This window comes from Branchiostoma belcheri, unplaced genomic scaffold (genome assembly GCF_001625305.1).
Source record: "Branchiostoma belcheri isolate BF01 breed outbred unplaced genomic scaffold, Haploidv18h27 scaffold188, whole genome shotgun sequence".
Taxonomy (NCBI): Eukaryota; Metazoa; Chordata; class Leptocardii; order Amphioxiformes; family Branchiostomatidae; genus Branchiostoma; species Branchiostoma belcheri.
The window spans coordinates 8,774-30,470 of record NW_017803357.1 but is presented as its reverse complement, the minus strand read 5'-3'; the positions used below and the strand labels follow the sequence as shown (position 1 = coordinate 30,470).

Below are 21,697 nucleotides of genomic sequence, written 5' to 3'. Positions count from 1 at the left end.
CTTCCTCAGCTATCTAACCCAAATGCTGTGACACGTAATTTTTCCCACGTGTGACGTCAGCAAAGGGTCAAAGGTTGTCTGAAGTCGATATCGCCCCCCGTCCCGGTTGAGCGATGGTTGAAGTGCCCTGATGTAAATGGCCTCTCTTGAATGCCTCTCTTGAAGTAATCCTGTTCGGTATCCAAGATTCTGACCCCCTCCAGATCCACTGTGTGTCCCGGTGATTCTATGTGGATGTGCTGTGACACCTCAGATGCAACAGAACTGGGTCGTCTATGTTCTAGAAACCTGGTTTTTAGTGAGCGCTCAGTTTCCCCGATATAAGTTTCCCGACAGGGGCCTCTGGTATTTCCCTGGCAACTTATGTGGTAGATAACCCCACATTTGTCTTCCTTGGGAGTTTTGTCCTTAGGTGCCAGAAGGAGCTGTCTTAACGTACGATGAGGTCTGAAACAGGTACTCACTCCGTGTGCAGCAAAAATTCTACGTAGGGGCTCAGAGACACCCTTTACGTATGGGAGGACTACAAGTGTTTTTCTGTTTTTCCCTCCCGTTCCCTGACTATCGTGGGGTTTAGACCGGGGTTGTCTAGGCTCGGAGGCTTTCCTAATGAGCCACTGAGGGTAGCCACACTTCTTTAGGGCTTCTGTAACGTGATCGATCTCGGTAACTCTATCCGCAGGATCACTGATGATGGTATTAGCTCTATGTAAAAGGGTCTTGATCACACCCAATTTGTGGTCCAAAGGGTGGTTTGAGAAAAAATTTAGATATTGGTCCGTGTGTGTCGCCTTGCGGTATATGTTGACCCGCAGAGACTTGTCCTGGTTGATTGTTGTTAGAGTGTCTAGAAAGGGCAGTGCACCATCTTCTTCTTGTTCAAATGTAAACTTTATATCCGGGTCCAAACTGTTTAAATGGCCTGTGAACTCCTGTGCATAGATTTTCTTTAACTTTGTATGGGTGTTATCCACATATCGGTACTACCAAATAGGGGGATGTGGGGCGGTTTTTATCGCCAACTATTCTAAATATTCCAGATAAAGATTGCACACAATGGGGGAGACAGGTGAGCCCATAGCGGCTCCGTGCACTTGTTGGTAAAGCACCCCATCATACTGGAAATATGTACACTTTAGACAAACTTGCAATAGGTCTACTATATGTTCGGGCTTCAAAGTTGTTCTTTGGGGGAGGGTTGGGTCTTCTTGTAGTCTCTGGGAAATAACACTGAGGGCCTTATCCACTGGCACCGATGTAAACAATGCAGTCACGTCGAACGATCTTAGTTCCTCGTTCTCTTCCACCCTCTAATTTTTAACCAAATCTGCAAACTGTTGAGAATTTACAATGTGATGTTTCGTTCTGCCGACAAGCGGAGACAAAATGCTAGCCAAGAATTTTGCGCACGGATATGTAATAGTATCGATGCAACTTACTATGGGGCGTAAAGGTATTCCGGCTTTGTGGACTTTCGGCAGGCCGTAGAATTTCGGTGTCGTCTCGGCCGTGGGATAGAGTTGCTTGTATTTCACTCTATTTATATAATAATCCCCCCGTCTTCTTCGATTTTCTGGAGCACGGCGACAAGTTCTTTCTTGTAACACGCTACCTTGCGTGTTTTCATCAAATAACAATTAATGTAGATTAGGAGAATCGTGATTGGACATGGTTTGAAAGGAATGTGTGGCACGTTGACCAGATGTGAGGAATGTGAGTTACCCGAATCGCGGTTCGGGCGGTTTCATGTGAACAAGGCCTTAGCCTAGTTCAGGCTTTGGGAGTATAAATGAAGTATGTCATGAAACAGGTGAAGACCACATGTCAGGGAGAGACGATAGAAAAGATCGAGGATGTGGAATGTCGATATCAAGTGAAAGCATACTGTTAGCTGCCAGAATCAAAGGATGATATCATTGTCTAGGGTTCGGAACCTCTTCTTTGCACACTTAATGAAAAAAAAAGTAAAATAGAACCGTGCTCCTTTCAGAACCATACTCGGGCACGGTTCTAGGTAGTCCTCACACGTCCAAAATATTGCATGGCTCAACACTGGCCTGGCACTTCCGAGACATCTTGAACTTATCAATGTTTGGACCTGCTCTTGGTCAAGACCTTGGTAAGGGTCACAGCTAATGAGTTATCGGTGACGACTGAAACATGACATTGGAACCAGACGGTGCTAATGATCGGTAGTTCCGCGTATGGGTCATTCTATCCCTATAGCATAGGGGTGATGTTGACGAGAAGAAGAGGGCCCTGGTGAGATAAGTAGGGGCTAGCATGAACCCATAAGGCCTTCTCCCTCCCCTGAACGTCATATTAGATCATATTAGAATGGCCATAACTGAACCGCCAGATGCAGCGACTTTTGCAGCTTCGGCAAATCAAAGCCAGGGTCGGTCCAGATAAGTTTAGAAGTCAAGGAAACGACCAAGAGCAAAACTTTCCATGAGTATGGGAGATGAGTTAGCTCGTAATCATAAACAGAAATAGTAAGTTTGGCGCGAACGTAGGTATTAGCAATGGGCACTTCCCCTCAGCCCTCGGGGAGACTAGAAATCCCCTCGGTGGGCGGGACTGGAGCTATACACAGAAACCTCGCCACGCCCATGGGGTAACACAAAAAAGTATGACAACCACTTCTTTTAAGTTTGATGTGGGGCATGACAGATAACATTCTACATTTGCACGCTCACTAGAATATGTGCTAACAACAGGTGGCGACCCGAGGCCGTCGTTACCGTAACCTTTGACCTGACCTTGACACACCTTTCAGTCATTGGTCACCCAATAATTGATAGCGGACATGAGAGATTGACACCTTTTGTTTAAACGCTTCTGGGTGTGACTGCCCGAGAGAAGACGCTAACTCCCCCTCCCACACACAGAAAGTCAGAAGACGTGACCTTTGCCCCCGAGGTCCTGATCCAGATTCTCTGTGTCATGTCCCGTGTTGACCACCTGACCTTTGCAGACATTGCAGGGACTCCTTTTACATACCATAACGTCACATATGATGTACATCATCTCTACGTTTCATTCACCGAAACCTAGGTTGATAAAATTGATGACCTTTACACGCTCAATACCGTTAATTTACGTTAAAAGGTGAGATTATCATGCATGTGCTCTTCTAAAACATTAAGGACACTATTCCACATTTTTACTGTAAATAATGCGAAGACTGGCTTTCTCTGGGGAAGGATGACAAGGAAAGCTGGATAACTATTCACTAGATTATATTGAAAGTGATCCCTGCGAGAATGAAGATTTATACCACTACAGTGGAATTTATCAATACGTGTAGCAACAGCGGCCAAGAATTTAACCTTACAGACAGCAAGGTCGGCTGAATCTACAACACGACCCATGGTATGATTTCGAATTGCTAACATAAGCCTCACAAGGTCATAAAAGGTCACCCGGGATTCTTCCCCTCGTAACGACATGGTACGAGGCACTTGTTACAGTCTGTTGTGGTTTAGGATGAAAATTGTTTTAGTCGTGCACTATACATGTGCGGACTGGAGTGCCAATACATACTAAAGTTGAATTCCCCCTCCCCCAAACAAAGTATCTCTATTGGAGCGTAAGCTATTTCCTACACTGCTTAACTGGACAGCTTTCAGATATATTCTGATTCGATTAAAGACGTCCTTCCGAGGGGCCTTCTGACGGTAATGCGGAACAAAGGCCCATTTTAACATTCATGACCTAGATGGTCTGAAGGACTGCAGGACAATGATGGGGTATAGGGGGCGTGCAGCACACGTCACAGACCGCAGGGAATGAATCAAGACATCATCTATGTGTATCTGTGGTATTATCACCTAACATCGAAAAGAGAAAGGTGTACTTGGCTAACAACGCGAGCTGAAGCGTAGCGAAGCCGCTTTACACTAACACAAGCTGCTTGGAAAATCATCATGCATGCTTCACCTTGGACTGGATGCCAGGCTGCTGCCAGGTCCTCGTATAACGTTACAGGGTCCTTGGCTCCAGGGACAACATGAGCAACATGTCCCCAAGGAATTTGACCAAGGGCACCCCTCACTAGACTCTGAGCTCTGAATCCTGTGCATTGGCCCTGACAAAAGTCTGGCATCCAGGCTAGCTTCTCCTCAGTTGACAGAACAAGAGTTCCACGATCTCATACCTTCGCCAAATGATGTTAACCCTTGCGGTTGACGAATTATATAATTTTAATAATTGTTTTAGGTCTTCATTATTAGCTCTTCATTTACATAATCTATATCCTCAGATTTTTTTTGTTGTTCTCAATTACATGCCACGAGTGTTTCATAGTCATATTATCGAACAAAGCAGATTTATATAATTTCCTCATTAATTATGCAAATTAGCTCCTGATTTGCATAATTGTCATCTGATTATTTCCAGCATCACTTCAGCTACGTGCATACCAAAAATCACGACAATCCGTCAACCGGTTATTGAGTTATCCTCCTTCGAAAATGTTTCAACAATGCTCCTGCAGTTCCAGAACAAGGCGCTAGGGGGCCCAAACTCATTTCACTGCTTCGTAACCCTAACACAGAAGTTCTGCTGCAGTTCCAACAAAAGCCGCCAGAGGGCCCAAAATCTAATCATTTCTTGGTCTCACCCACCTACCAAGTTTCATGACAATGCATTCTTGAGTTATGCTGTTCACAGACAAACAAACAGACAAACGGTCGACGGACAAACGGACAGATGAACAAACGCTAGTGAAAACATAACCTTCTTGGCGAAGGTAAGAAGAAGGAACACCACGATCGCGAGGAATTTGCCGGCGGAAAGAGGACGTGTATCCCTAGCCTAATAAGCTTCGGTCCCAATTGCGCTGGTGCCCGTCGGGGATGTAGCCCCGGCCGGCCCCGGTCGGGCTCAGGAGTCGGGCGAGCATCGGTTGTCATGGTCACAATTAAAAGTTTCCTTCAGTAGCATTTTGTTAAAAATGTTGTCACCCTCTTTGGTCGGTCTCCGGCAGGCACCCGGCAGGTACCCGGCAGATTCTCTGACGATGTCTTGTACTGACCTATACGTAATGCAGAATTAACGCTTTTGTTGTGATCATTTTATCTATGACGTCACACTTTTTACCCGGGGAACGAAGTATACACCTTTATTCTGTTCATCTGGTCTGTGACGTAACAAATGTGTCCCAGTGGATTGCCGGCAGCCGGAGGGGTACCTGTCGGTGTTCTCACGGCTCGGTCACGGCGTCTTTTTGTCAGCGGGACCCGGGTAGAATTTAAGTCAGAATTAAATTCTTCTCGGGCCCCCACGGGCCGAAAAATAGCCCGGTAGCCGTAGGGTGTCCCGCGGGGCCACGTAGGGGTCACGCCCGAAAGTGCCATAAAACAGCCCGGGAACTACCCGGCAGGGACCCTTTTTTCAATTGGGACCGAAGCATTACCATTCCCCACGGGCTGGCTGTTTAACTAACCCCAGTCCTACTATTAAAGAATAGGCGTCTCTTGACATGCAAGATCTTTCCAGCTGGCCTCACTAACTATATACCATACTTCCAATCCTTGACTAATATTGAAAAATTCATATTTCTTATGCGATTTGATCATCCTGTATTAAAGAAACCCATAGTCATTTCAAATTATATCATCACAAAGAAATGAGAAGAAGCCGAACTGAGTAATTAGGTTAGTTTTAAATCTGATGTAGTTAGATTAGTATCAGTAGTCCTTTTGTACTACAAACATGTATATATCTTTTCATCTGCTAATCTGTACTTATCAATGTACAATAAAGGTTGAATAGCAAAGTTCTTTGATCACAACCATTTCAACCACATCAGGGCAATTCTGACTGGTTTACTGTGCACTGACGCTAGATGTTACTTGGTGCATAGTGCACTAGTGTGCACTAGTACACTGTTAACAGTAAAAACTAGATTAGTGCACTGTGAACCAAGTAACAGTGCACTGTACTATGTTACACCTCTAGTGCACTATGCACCAAGTAATATCTAGCGTCAGTACACAGTGACAGACGGTCATCGAAACGTCGGCTCGTGAAAAATAAATGGTTGTGATCAAAAAACTTTGCTATTCATTCGTTTACCAACCTGATGAAATTATTCACGGATACAATAAAGGTCATCTGTTCATTAATTAGTATTGCCGTCCCGTAAAGGCCTCCGACGTGCAGTAAGGACCTGAGCGGATGGACAGTTCTTTCAGCACCGTACAAACACGGGCGAGCCTACGATGGTCTAGCTACCAGGCTAGTGTATCAGGGCCGTGTCCTGCAAGCCTGGTGAAGCAGCCGGACCCCATCGCCTAATTAGACGGAGTGTTCCCAATTAGCCTCCCGCAGCCGATCGGCCCAGCGGCGATATCTTGTTGATCTCTGATCGGTCGAACAGTCGGGGGTTTGTTCAATGTTGGTCAAGTGTGGGGAAGTCTAACACGAGGGAAGGATAGCCGTTGGTATATTTATAGCATGTCAAACATCGCTTGAAAATTACTCCGGACTTAGAAGTACATGTTCAATTTTGTAGCTTCCGTAGTCCATTGGCTAGTTACCCTGCCTCTGGACCAAGGGCTTGGGAGTTCAAATTCCGGTTGCCCGATACTATTACTTGCCACAGTCCAATTCATTGTGCTGGAAAATATTTAGGGAAACGACGGTACAACGAACAAGTCAATACTGTACATCGAGTACACGTGAAAGAAGATATAATCATTGCAATGTAACATTATCCGCTTTCCAATGTAATGTTAGTACTACTGGGTCCCTCATGTTTACACAATTATAGTACTACAACAATGTTGCTTTAATATGCACAACTCTACTAAGTCTGGTCAATGGCAATCAGCCATTCCCAGAAATGTGGAGCAATGGGCCCAGAGTTCCCCACCCCCCGACTAAGCAGACAAATACTATAGTCCAAATTCCAAACAATCAGTAAAATATTATCCAAAAGGTCGAGAGTGGAAAACTTGACACATGCCCTAGGATACTTTGCTGCGTAAGATACGTAGGGGATCTTTCATGATAGCACATGTTTATTTCATAACGTCTGATGTATTAGATTCAGTAGCTTTGTGTATGGGCCGGCTCTTTCAAGTTAATTCCAGTAAAACTGCTACCGTTCCACTCGGTAGTCCAGGCGAGCGAGGACTCGCTCACGCGGTGTCTCCATCATGTATCTTCTGTTACAGATACCAACGTATATAGAAGCGACGCCACTAACCACGCCGCCAGACATCACGATCGGGATTCGTCCATTCTCCCGCCGCAATCAAGCTAAACAACGAGTCTGGCGAAACTCCGGCCACTCTAGTGTTACAGCTGCCACAGTTTTAGAAACAAGGCCCATATGAGGAGAGGAAGCGGTGGAAATAAAAGCTTCGTGCCGGCGGACTGCTTATAGAGTCCACATAGCGCAGCACAAGTCTCCAGGTCCACTTACAGCTATCCCGGGTAGCCTGGACATCAATCTATTTGGATAGGCTCATACCGAAACGAGTGATTTGTAACATTCGTCAGGCTGCCCTCCCTCCACACCACGAGAGAGACATTAATAACGTTAACAGGCAGTTTATTCACAGGAAATACCGAGACGCAAATTATTATTATACACCTACATGTTATAAAACTTTTCTTTGAGAATAATGTACATATAAAATACACTGCAATGACTTTTACAGGAGACAAGTCGCTAAGCATGGCTCTATATTTAGTATTCCATTGAGACATGGACCTAGAAGGCTGCTACAACTGAATAGATCGGGATGATACACATTAAATGCTTCAACAAAACTCTACAAAACGCAAAGGCCGGTTCCTGTTTCAACTCTTTAATCTATTTGTGGCTTACCTCTCTTAGCAACGGTACGGAAATTCTGGCCAGCTGTCGGTCGAGTTTTCCCATCCGACCGGACGAGCTCTTCAGGACAACCGCCAACACCACCAGCGACACCGCCAACTTTGGAACGGTGACAAAACCACAGCAAAAACCAGTGAAGATTTTGGCTAACATTCTCCGGTTGGTGAGTGGCAGGCCCCTGCTGGTGTCACCGTATTGTTTGAATAACACGGACCCACCGGTCACTGGTATATTTGAAGGGGTACGGACAACATTTCACCTTGGAAAGGTCCGGTGTATGCTAATGAAATGACGTCAGACATAGTGGCGACGGAGTCGACCAATTAGGGAGGAGAATCCGAGAACCACTGAGGTCAATTTGGAGATAATAGATGTGTCCAGATCTTACTTGTAAATCAAATGCCATATATGCAGATCATACGGCAAGAGAGAGAGAGAGAGCCTCTTTTCACCTGTTCTGCACAGGGGGAGTCGCCAAAAAGTTTAGGTCAGGTTGCAAAAGGTTGAATTTGTTTTCTGTAGCGTATTTTTTGTGTCCCCACGGGATGTCCTAAATGCCAGACAAGGACTGTAAACAGATAACCCAAGACAGCCCCGTATCAAACTAACGATATCAGCTGGCGGACGATATGTGAGACGCGATATCTCACGGACCAACAGGTGCATGTCCTAGACTTGGTGATACACCAGAACAGCGACCCTGGATTTCACGCTCTATTTTCTCAGGCGGTCGCTCGAACAGTCAACTTACTGGTAACTGGTAACTTACAAGTTACTGGTAACTTGATGTGCCCTTGCACAAACGCACACGGTCGTCTCACATGACATGCCGTCATGTGACGCTATGAAATTCACATCGACTTCTGCATGTATCTGAATTGAGGAAACCAGTGTGACATCTTGTTTTTCTCGAAAGAACCTCCTACAGATAAAAAAACAAGAGTTCCAAGATCTCATACCTTCGCCAAATGATGTTAACCCTTCCGGTTGACTAATTATACAATCTTAATGATTGATTTTGGAAATAAGAGCCTCATTTGCATGGATTATGTCAGTACTGTTGATCATATTTTCCACCGTAAATCGACTCGTACGGCATTCAACAGTCCACAGAGACCAAGATAAAAAGGACCATGAGGTCTAAAGACCCAGTCACAACTTCCCTCGACTACAAACCAACCAAGGTTGACTGAAGTTCGGCAGCAGTACCAGATTTAGGTCACGTCTACCTTTGTATATGAATTGAATCAAGTTTGAGCCAAATTAAACGCCCCGAAAACTGTTGACCTACTCCCGAACACCAGCCAACCATGGCCGAGCCTCCCGTCCACAACATTTTGAAACATTCAGGCTGGCGCAGCCGAATTTAGCTTATCCACCTTTTCTGTACAACACTACAGCTATGTATGAGTTCTTATTTTCATGAGTACGAAGATGGTCCCGATGCCATGGCACAGTTCTACCCTTAACGATCAGTTACCGGCCCAGTGCGTTCGGCTTAAAGTAACAGCTCGCTTTCCTTGTCAATTCTAGTAAATCCCACCTGCTTCTCCTGGCGACAGGTCGGTAACAGGTCTGCCAACAGAGGCCGAGGCCATGGCTGCCACTTAAACTTGACTCACGTGTTTCAACTTCGAAGGCGTCCTCCTGAGACATAACCTTTTTCAATAATGAATCGTTTCGGCAGTAGGCTAAGGAAAAACAGGCGTCAAAAACACAGTACTGTCATTTGATATTTTAAGTTTTTGTTCAGTGACGATAAAGACTGGCAAATAGTTTATTGGTTGGTAAAAGGTCTTGGACAGGTAAGTTCGTAGGTGTCAGACTTCATAATTGCGTCTCAACTTTGGCTCGTTGCGGGACACGCAAATATAACGTTGTCTCACAATCGTTTCCCCTTGTTATGACCACGAGTTATGACCAAAGGCGTCACAAAGACGGCTTCTTAACGTGTTGATGTTTGACAAGATGCCACAAGGGTACGTTGTGAGTTGTTTCGAAATTGTAATCGAAAGTAAGGTAGGAGAAGATAAAATGGTAGAAATCCTATCAACCGATTTGTCTAAAAAAAGATGCAGATGCAATCACTCCTGATTGAATACATTTGTTACTGTACTGGTAACGTTAGTAGAAGAATGGACAGAAGATTGACAAGTCAGCCAATCTCATAGCACTGTCCTACTGACCCCATCTATTGACTATTTGGAGTTTTGGACTTGGCAAAGTTTATGACCTACGCTAGAGTAGCCTGGGTACCATACTCAACGGGTCGGGAGCGGCAATAGATTAGAAAGGCCGCGGCCGGCTGCACTACTATCGGGTGCCAAACTCCGACCAAACACCTCAAAGCCGACCCGTTGAGTATGGTAATACCCCCGTCACATTGCGCGTAAATCAATCGGCCGACTAGTTGGCGAGCTCTAAACGACATTTACGGCCGAAGTACGCCCGATGTTCCGTCGAGCATCGCGCGAATTTTCGGGATCGCCGGCGATTTTTTGGAGTCGGCCGAAGCTCGCTGACACGCGAAACGTGTTCTTAACATCAGCGACTAGTCGCCGGCGATTTTTGAGGTCGCAGAGCTCGTTTCCAGCTTGCGCGTAGCTCGCCCGTAGCTCGCCACTGTGCGGTCGAGAGTCGACCGATATTCGGACGTACATCCCACGAGTCTCGGCCGTATTTCGTCTTTGAAAATCGGGCGACGGTCGCTGAATACGGTCGACCCTCGCGCGAGCTTCGCGAAATATTCGGGCGACCCTCTTCCGTACCTCGCCCGACTTGCGCAAAGTTTTTAAAATCGTGCGTGCTTCGAGCGAGCTTCGAGCCAGTGTCGGACGAAGGTTCTACGAGCCTCGGCCGAGCTCCTGTGAAGTTCTTATTTATTCAGCACCTGTGACATTTATTTCAGATTGCATTGACAGTATATATACTGTGTAAAGTTTGTAGGAGCAACGTCCCATTGATTGTTAAAGTTATGTTTACGAGAAAGGATAAGAATAGACAAAATCGTCCTTTTGTCCATTCGTTAATGAACAAAACCACTTTAAAAAGATGACGAGGTTTTAACTATATAAGGCCAAATGCCTAGATTTTGACCTCAACTGATTGAACGCACATGAAATCCTTTACTCTTATCCCTTTAGGAAATGTGTGGCCTTATTTAAGAAGATTGTATAATAAATTGACGTTTACACTTGTTCATTCTGGAATGAGGTTGACTTTTTTTCTAAGGGTGCCCACAAGAACGTCATGTGATAGATATTACTTACTAAGTCGAAGTTTATATTGCATGGCTCTTTTTACCTCTGTCTACTTTGTTAACATTGAATGGCTAACTTGTTTACCGGAAGATTCATACTATTTTAGACAGAAGTATACAGGAAAAGTTTTAGAACAATACATCTTATTAGCTTTGTTCAGGTACGCGTGTATAAAAAGATTTTGACAGAATGATAATCATTATGTTATTGTACATTTTGGTTGAGAATGGTCTAGAGATCGTGCGAGCATCGATTGACCGCCGACCGCAACTCGGGCGACGTACGCCCGTGTGTCGAGCGAGCTTCGGCCGACTCCTGTCTGGTTAAAAAGGTGGCCGTTGTGTTAACCAGACGGTAGTGTAAATTTGTGGCATTTGTGGTAGTATTTGAGTTGGATCCTTCACAGAATTCCTGTTTGTATTTCTATTTTATTCTGCCAGTCTGCTCCATTAAGTTGCTTAAAAAATATAACGACAAGTCAAACATTAAAATTGGTCAAACTATTCATTTTTGGTGGATACACGGGCTTGCTTCATCTGCGTGCCATGTCATAGGGACTTCATTATCATAGATCTATTGCCAAGCGATCGCCCGAGCCTCGCACAATGTGACCGCGACGATCTTCAAGCCAAAAATACGCGCGATCGTCGGTCGATCTCAAAATCGGCCGATCTTTCGGCGATTGACAAATACGGCCGAAGCTCGTCGACAATGTGACGGGGGTATAACAAGGCTACACGTCATCTTTATTTACCAACGCCGAAGACCTTCTGCATCTGGGCGAATTTTGACTTTATCATGACTGACAGTTCCGGGCGGACGGTGCCATGTGTTTGCGGTCAATAAACCAAGGCTTTGGAAGACGACAAAAGTACAGAAGACGAGAGCGTTTAATCGCGAGATCTAAGTGTACGTGTATTGTAAGTAAAATGCCTTCTACAGATACTTTCACGGTCGATATTCAGGAGAACTTGCGCTTCTTGTTCCGCCGCTCAGAACCTTTCAGCGTGCCACTAGGCTCTCTTCCAGTTCTCATCAATACACCGTCAACATACCTGTCTCCAAGTCATTTTACAACAACAGCTTCTTTCCCCGGACTGCAAAATTATGGAACTCTATTCCAAACAGTTGCTTTCCGTCCGACTACAATCCACAAAGCTTCAAAACAAAGGTCCACCGCCATCTCCTGACATAACTACATTATAATCACTTAAGTACCTCTAGCTCTATGCCTTGCATTGAGCGACATCGTTAAAAAAATGTAGCGCCCCTACCGGGGAGTATATGTATTACACAGAGTTATAGCTGCAGATTTCTACAGAGAAATCCTGGCGGTTCCTACGTACGTATAATTGCACTGCTTGCTCAATGTACTGCCTAGTTACGAAACTTCAGTAAAAATATTCAATATGTCACTCGTTTCTTGACAGAGATGGGTACCCCGGTTTGTGGTGTCTGCCACCACCCGAAGTGTAGTCTCGTATGATATAAAGACATGCACGTAACCCACCAGGCAATACGAACTGTTGTGTCTACCGTGCACGCGTGTTGTCTCAAACGGGGAATCACGGGTGGTCAGAAGGACAGAGAACAGCCTGACCTACATACACTAACAATGCAGGAGAAGGGAACGTGGCTTTAAACAATACTGCAGCATGTCATGCAGGACAAGGGGGCATTTGAGACAGAAGACATGACGTTTGGCCGGGTACGGGTAGCCAGCACCTTTTGCCAAAAAAAAAGCAGATGGAACACAGGACTCTTCAGAACAAACAAGAATTTGGAGGAGATCTCATACCTCCATAAAATTTGTAGAGTTTTGTAAATGTTTTCGGACTTTCAACCTTTCCAAGATACTATCTTGGACAACTATGTGGTTAATGGAACTTAATGCGTCAAAAACCATTGAAATGTGCTACTCCAAGAAAGTTAACACTCTTCCCCACCCACCCCTTTTTATTGGAAGCGAACAAATCAAATCTGTTTATTCTTACAAAACATATCGGGGTTCATCTCTCATCCACCATGTCATGCGGCACGCATATATCTAAAGTACTAGCTAATGCATCCAAAAAAGTTTCTACTGTACCTTTAGTAAACTTAAAACTAAGCTTCCCAAAAAAACTCCCCGAGAAATTATTTCCAAACGTTTTATCCGGCCTATAGTCGAATAGGGGTGGCGTTGTGTGGCACGGCTGCACTTCTTCAGATTCGCAACTCATTGAACGTGTTCAATATGAGTGCGATCAGAGGGTCTTCCTACAATTCTCTGATCACTGAGCTGGATTGGGAACAACTTTCCGATCGCCGCCATGTTCAGTCTCTTGTCTTATATCATGAAAGTACTCATGGTCATACTAGGGAATATTCAAGAGAGTTAATACCACCACCACCCCCCACCCTCAGTATCAATCCTTTCAAAATTTCGTATTTTATAGCTGCGTCTCAAACTGCTGATGCAATTATTATTACCGGAGATGTTGACGCCAAACACGGGTCGAGGTGGAATTTTGATCCAATTAAATTTCTCAGCTGGCTTAAAACTATTTCAGACATCCCAGATTAGGGAGCCCACGTGCGACTTATCTCGTTTACCCTAACTGATTGACTTACTATTCACCGACGCTCCTAATCTTGTCAAATTTACATCTGTGCTCTCGCCTATGTCTGGCTATCATCGCCAATTTTAACTCTGCTATGGTAGAAGGACTTGAAGGTCAACCCTTTCTGTTTGCTGATGACAGTTCATTGCTAGAAATCACAATGTTTAGCTAAAGAACCCAATTCAGGAGCTGGACTGTGACAGTGTCATTTTTTAAGTTTAAAGTTCGCGGTTGGAACTACCCTCTGGTACATTATTGATATTGAAGACGCTGTCTCATGATTTTGCAGTGGACATGTCACCACATAAACCTTGAACTCAAAAGCAAACATTTCAACATTTACTCATAACGTACGCTCTATGTAGAAGACAACAGTTATAACTTATGCATGTATATACTATTAGGATCACGTCTGTCTGCGTCGCGTACACGGTCACAGAACTAGACTTCAGAAAGATGCCGTTAGACTAGATCAATGACATCTTAGCACAAATTGGAACAAGACGCCTTGTCTCGAAACTAGGCAGGACAGATTCTACTGAGCCTTATGCACGGTAAGAATGCAATGCACCAGTCTTCTAACCACACACCGGGCCTGGTTCATATTACTAGCAGTCTGTTCTGGCAAAGTTGTCAAAAGTTCCACTCCAAAGGATATGCTTTTCTTGGGTGAAGACGTACACACTGTCTTTTGCAAACAATTCCGTTTGTTTTTCCTTGTAATTTCTTCCTGATGACCTCTACAGTAACATAATGTATGCATCGTGATGTTAACTTTTGATTAACTTACACATGTCCCAAGCATGAAATTCCCATCATTTACCACTAAGGAGTCATATAATTTTCAGATTAATTATGCAAATTAAGTCCGTATATGCATAATTGGTATCTGTTCATATTGAACCTGCCATAGATTATAAACATTATATGCATCAAAGTGCCATGATGTAAAACACCGGAATTACAGAATTTCCTCATCAATTATGCATTTTGGCATAATTTGCATCCAATAGTGCAGATCTCTGTCTGAGCTACCCACATACTAAAAATCATAAAACTGATTGTTCCTTTGTGAATTTATCTGCTCTGAAAGGTTTCGCCAGAACCCCCCCCCCCCTGCAGCTCCAGAAAAAGCTGCTAAGGGGAACAAACCCACACCACTTATTACTGACAGGAAAAGCTATCCGCCACTACCAAAACCAAAACCATAGCATGTCCAGGACAAAAGATACAAAAACCGGAAGTTCTGCTTCGTCTTCCTACGACCTAACAACACCAAATATCATCACAATCTACTAAGGCGTTCTGAAGTTATGCTGACCACAAATGTACGGAAACACAGACAGTCGGAGCTCCATTTCCTCCATTTTTCATGGAGGTAAATACGGGAAAGGGAGTGTATAAAACTCCGTGAATAGGAGAAGGTGTGTTGACAAAGCCCTTCTCTATTCGATGTTTCGGACCTACCGCTTTATACAGCTGGGACAAACACGAGAAGGGAAAAGAGGGTCAACGTACCTCAGACGGATGCCGGACGGAGGACACGTATGATATGATCTGTATAGCAGACAAAATGACCACCAGTGCCACAGTCTGCTCCATGATCTCGTGCAGATCTCCCGGTGACAAGAACGTAGACACTTCCTTCCAACTTCGCCGGTCGAGTTTTCCTGTGTCTGAATTCCGATACTGAACACCGGCAAGACTTGGGTCTCGACTAGCGCCCTTACAAGGTTTTGCACCTTCGACCCTAACGCAATTTGTTTGTGCGGGATTGATTACGTAGTAACCGTCGTCCTAAATTCAATCCTTATGGCACTGCAGATCTAGCCAGGACACAAGTCTGGTATGAGACAGACACACTTTAAGTATAAAGTTTACCGTGACCTTTAGCAAGATTTAAGATTAGTTAAAACGGGGTACCGTCCGGTGGTGATAATAATGTCAACGGCAGCCGGTACCATTCTAATTCTACTGTAACCAACGTGTTTGAAATGGAGCCTGGGCACGGCGGGCACGCGATTGCCACATGGCACAGCAAGACCGAGTGATTGAAGGTAGAAGATACAAAGGGAGACATTAGCACAGAGAGAGAGAGAGAGAGAGATGGAGGGAGGGAGGACAGAGAGTCAGATAGTGGAAAGAGAGGAAAGGGAAAAGGATTGTTGAGTCGTCGCTCTCAACAGTGGTGTCTACGCTTTTCTTCCTTTTCGTGAGGACCAGGTTTGGCAATTGTTCATAGTATTGATACCACACATTATCGAGTCCGCGTGGCCTCAGTCCCCGGTCCGGTAACTGGCGCTTTGTGAGTTGTACGTCACCCCTTATTTTAAGGCATGTTTACATTGCTGATAGTAGCACACAACTGTATAATTATGAAGATGTGTGGTTTGGGTTTGGATGATGAGATACAGCCTGACCTGGATCTGTCAGCTGAGTGGGACCGTCTCTTTACCTCAGAGGTAGTGTGAAAGTGCAGCTGTGAGATAACGGTGGTCTGGTGTGCCAGGGAGGAACGCTTGTCAGCGATCCAGACTCGCGTCACGACAAAACACAACTAGAGTTCCACGATCTCATACCTTTGCCAAATGAAGTTAAGCTTTATGACTGACAACAAATTATAGATTATTCCCCCTGATTATGCAAATAGGATCCTCATTTACATATATTATAGATATGATCAGTTGATCATATTCTCCACCAAAGAACAGTCTCATCTTAACAAAGAGAATGCCATTCTAGCATTTCCTTATAAGTTATGCAAATGAAGTCCTTATTTGAATAAGTTATGTTTAATGATGTTCATCTTCACTTACCATTTAAGGAAGGTACCATTGTTCTATCAACAGACGCTCTATTGTGCCAACTTGAACTGGATGAATCCGGCGCTAAATGCTGGGCTTCGGGAGTCCGCAAGACGCTAGAGGAGTGTGGTTTTGCCTACGTATGGAATTCGCCGATGTCGTATGTCTTAAATTCTTCACAAATTATTCCATCCCTTGATCAACGTCTAAAGGACATGTATTTCCAAACTTTTACAGCAGAAATTCGTAACAACAACAAATTACGAACATATAGATTACTAAAAAATACTTACCACGAGGAAAAATATCTGAGAATTACAAACATTCGACACAGAACAGCCATCACAAAACTCCGGATAAGTTCACACAAACTCCACATAGAAAAGGGAAGACACAACCACATTCCTCTACAGCAAAGGATCTGCCAATTTTGTAATCTAGATTATATTGAAGATGAATGCCATTTTGTAGTTGACTGCACATTATATAGAAATGAGAGGGATTCCCTCTATACTTATGTAATAGATAAGTTCCCAAGCTTTAGACATTTAGATAGAATAGAAAAATTCAAATTCCTCATGAAACTTGAAAAGCCATGTATAATTAGCTCAATATGTTCGTACATCTTTAACTGCGTCAAGAAGCGAGAAGAAGCTGAACCTGTAAATAGTAGATCACATTAGTTTATATAGTATGTAAGTGTCATTACTGTTTTCTTTTCCCTGTTTACCCATGACCTGTACTTAGCTCGTTAGAGCACAAGCGTACAATAAAGGTCTTTCATTCTATTAATTATGCCAATTAAGTCTAGCTAGATTTACATAATCATCGATATCTGCCTGCCTTTGAATAGTCCTATCATGTAATGCAGCTGATTTATAGAATTTTTTCATAGATTATGCAAATTAAATCTATATTTACATAATTGTCACATAATTATGTCAAGCATCACTTAAGCTACCTACATACCAAATATCATGACGATCCGTCAACCGGTTCTTGAGTTATCCTCTTTTGAATAGTATTAAACAAACGCCCCTGCAGTTTCAGAGCAAGTCGTAAGGGGCCCAAACGTCAGTTCTTCCATGACCCTAGCATGTCTAGATCATGAGATATCAAAACCGGAAGTTCCGCTGCAGTACCATAAGAAGACGCCAGGGGCCCAAAATATAATAACTTCGAGGTCTCATCAAGACCTACCCACCTACCAAATATCAAGTCAATCCATTTAGGTCTTCTCGTGTTATCGTCTTTACAGAAAGACAGACGGACACACACACACACACACACACACACACACACACACACACACACACACCTCTAAAACATAACCTTCTTGGCGAAGGTAATGATAATGAGGACAACCGCGGATCAACAGCACCGTCTATCTTTTTAGGTAGAAAGTGCACCAATGCCAGGAAGAGTGTCAGCCGCGACGAAACGTTGACATTGCAACCCGAATCACAGACAACGTATAAAATTACATACCGATTAAACAAAGGGAACCCTGTGTTTTAGCTGCGAACACCAAAAACGGACTGTCCACAATACTCTGCAGGGAGTAACTAACAAGCCGACGTATTGGAGTTTGGAAGGAGTGTGTCAAGGATTGGAAAAGCCTAGCCTGTCATATGGACAAATGTTTCGGGAAAACTAAAACTGGGACACGAACATTCCAAAAAGAAGTACTAGTACACTAGCAAAAGAGAAGGTTATACTCGCATAGTACACAAGAAGAGCCTTTGTACACCACTGTGGTTAGCCTGTAGCCGTGCAGCTACATCAGTATATCAGTAACACATGACAACACGACTGAAAGTGCAGGAAACCAAGCCCGGAAACCAGGTATTTTAAGGACAGGAAGCCGAAGAAAGCATTATGTCATAGCCTGGAAAATATGAATAGAACATGTACGACCTACATGTATATAATGGATTGTGTGCTTACGTACACGTCTACTTACTTACGATCACCTACACACTACATACGTCTACTAGATTCAGTGTCGTTAATAGCATGACGTCTAAGGTGAGATAGCGCTGTAAGTCTATAGACTAGCCTCCTTTTCAGACGTTCCCGGATCGGTCGTTTTTTGGGGGGGGGGGGGTATTTTCTGATCAAACGTAGATCGCACGCAATAGAAGCTCCAGCCGGCAACCCTACATATATCTCCGTGGAACCACGGAGATATATGATAAATGTTGTTAATCTTTATGACTGACAAATTATAAATCATTCCCCCTGATTTAACAAGTAGATCCTCATTTTCATGAATTATATCAGTTTATCATATTCTCAACCAAAAGACAGTCTTATATTAACAAACAAAGCCATTCTAGCGTTTCCTCATAAATTATGCAAATGCATCCTCATTTGAATACATTATGTTTAATGATGTTCACCTTCAGTGAACTTTCAAATACCACAAGTATGAAATTCCAGGCAGTTATCATTACTTATCATTAGTTAGAATTATATCATTTTCTCATTAATTATACAAATTAAGTCTTCATTTACATAATCAATATCTGTCTGTGTTTCTCTTGTTCTCAATTACCAATCTGACAAGCTTCAATAGTCCTATCATGGAATGCAGCTGACTTATAGAATTTCCCCATAAATTATGCAAATTACACCCATATTTGCATAATCGTCACATAGCATCACTGAAACTACCTCCATACCAAAAATCACGACGATCCGTCAACCGGTTCTTGAGTTATCCTCTTTTGAATATTTTCAAAAAGATAGCCCTGCAGTTTCAGAGCTAGCCGCTAGGGGGCCCAAACTCACGTCACTTCTTCCCCAGCAGAAGAGCTTCCTACCATTCAAATTTCGTCACCCTAGCGTGTCCAAATCAGGAGATATCAAAATCGGAAGTTCAGCTGCAGTACCATAACAAGCCGCTAGGGGGTCCAAAACCTAATCATTTTGAGGTCGCATCATGACCTACGTACCTACCAAGTATCAAAACAATCAATTGCCGCCTTCACAAGTTATCGTGTCCACAGACGGACACACACACGCACACACACACACACACACACACATACACGAACGCCCCTGAAAACATAACCTTCTTGGCGAAGGTAACAAACACAGGCCTCCTGCTTATAGCGCAACTAAAACTTGAAATACTTTCACGAGTGTATTCTGGACTCGTTGGCAAAGTTGAGTTTACATGATTGGAGACAACGTACTATCACTTGTACGCAAACGGCAAAAAAAGTAAACAGAAGGTGACCCAGGAAATTATCTTATTTAGACTGGCTTAAGTGAGTATCAGACCACCGAAAGGGTGGTGTTCCAGGATCTTGAACAAAATATTGACAAAAGGTGGGGAAAAACCTATTTGTAAACAGCACCAAGCATGACGAATCATGGCGAATCCATACGTGTCCCTGAAAAGCACATTCAAGACTAGCTCCTATCTGCACTTCAGTCTCAGTATGGTACCCCCAAATAACCCCAGGTGGGACAAAGTCCAGTAAACTTTGGTGAATGATAAGTCACGGATTGACCACGCGGTTATACTGTGCGTTACTCTGAATCTGTTATGATTTATATGAATAATCTAACCTGGCTGTGGAATATTTCCATCATTCTAGGCTGATATTAATCAAATTTGTTTTCCAGACAGCGACTTCATACAAGTCTTGCAAGTGTTGCAAACTTGGTTCTGTCACCCTCCTGTAGACTTTGAGTAATCTGTACATAGAGTAAATCATGGTAGTAAAGATGTGGGTTTACGTGCGTCTACGATATCATGTCTGCACCTAGATATATAAACAATGCCAACAGTCAACAGTTGCAACGTACCAGCAGCTCTATGCAAATAAATACCATAGTTAACGTCAGGCCCGAACATGTACCACATTGAAGTGTTCCATACCGTTTCTTGCAGTTTGGACGCCCTCCGCAGATACTTGCTGTACGACAAACCTGCACAGAAAACCACGAAGACAACCACAAGTTGAAAAGTCTTCATTCTTGAAAGTTTCCAGACGGTTTTAAGCAGAGCGACTGTTCAACTTTTACGAGGACATTGACAAGATGGCAGGTTGACAGAATCGTCCAACTCAGTCTGACGGGGCGCCTCCCGCCTTCTCCCGTTGACAGACCGCTTCGGCCAGGTCAGAAGACGGTGTAATGAGACGGTAAATCGCGACGACTTCGCCTTTTGATCACGATTTCCTGACGACCCCGTGTACAAACTCGGGTCACCTGTTGTATTTGTGCAGCCTGCGCAGCCATCCCTTCCGAGTTTTAGCGGGTGGCTACGAACAAATAACGCGACTGTTTGGTCGTTCCACATGACTGGGTCAGTCAACCAAGACCTCATAGGTACGAAAGACCATAAGTACAATTTGTTTTTTCTTGTGTGTGTACTGTGCAGATGCAAAGAAAGGCATGCAAAGTGACGTCCAAAGTCAATAAACAAATCAAAGTTAACACGGCTTGTTTGTGTCAGAAGTGATAAGATTTCTTCTTAACTAGAAAGGCCAATATTTGCTTTGGAGCAAATACAGCGATGGGTTCACCACATTTTACGACATGGCAGGGAAAGAATGAGAAACACAAGGGAAAACAATGATTTACATTGATATAACTATAATATGAAGTAACATACAACTAAAACAACAGTTGGATTGCATAATGCAAACTGTTGATTTTCAAAAAAAAAAACGTTCATGCCCCGCATTCCAATGCTGGGGCAGAAAAGCTTGAAATACCTACCAAAACACTTGAATAAAGACATACTGTCAGTATGGAAATGCTCTGTGCAGGTGTTAATGAAGTTAAATCCCAACAGCCAATCAGCAAGAAGTATAGAGGAAAGCTGCATGCCTATTGGTTGATGCCCTGCATTCCATTGTGATGACTCATGCCCAGACGTGGTAAACACGGCACACTAACACAGTAATACATTTGCTATAACACAGCCAAAAAACTCCAATAAAACCATTCTAAAAGCCTGTATCACAAAAATTTAAAAAACGCCTAGGGGTATTTGCCCACTGTACCTCCATACCAAATTTCAGGACCTTAGGCCCTAAAATGAAGAAGCTGAATCCGTTTAAACTAGAAAGGCCAACATTTGCTTCGGAGCAAATGTAGGAATTTCACTCCATACCCTTCCCCAAACAAAAATAGGAGATTCTAAATAAATCATACTGC

The 21,697-nt window shown here is 43.6% G+C and overlaps 1 protein-coding gene across 3 annotated transcripts in view; it reads right to left on the bottom strand.

Annotated features, from left to right (window-relative positions):
- Positions 1-20,729, bottom strand: part of LOC109467704 (blastula protease 10-like) — a 37,681-nt gene extending 16,952 nt beyond the window's left edge. Inside the window, exon 1 of one of the 3 annotated variants that reach the window (XM_019765748.1) lies at positions 20,412-20,729. In XM_019765748.1, the coding sequence (XP_019621307.1) occupies positions 20,412-20,507 (96 nt within the window). In that variant the 5' untranslated portion in view covers positions 20,508-20,729. Of the gene's footprint in view, positions 1-7,843; positions 8,124-15,233; positions 15,415-20,411 lie in introns of those variants that run through there. The other 2 variants (XM_019765750.1, XM_019765747.1) reach the window with 2 other exon arrangements.
- Positions 20,730-21,697: the final 968 nt, after the last annotated feature.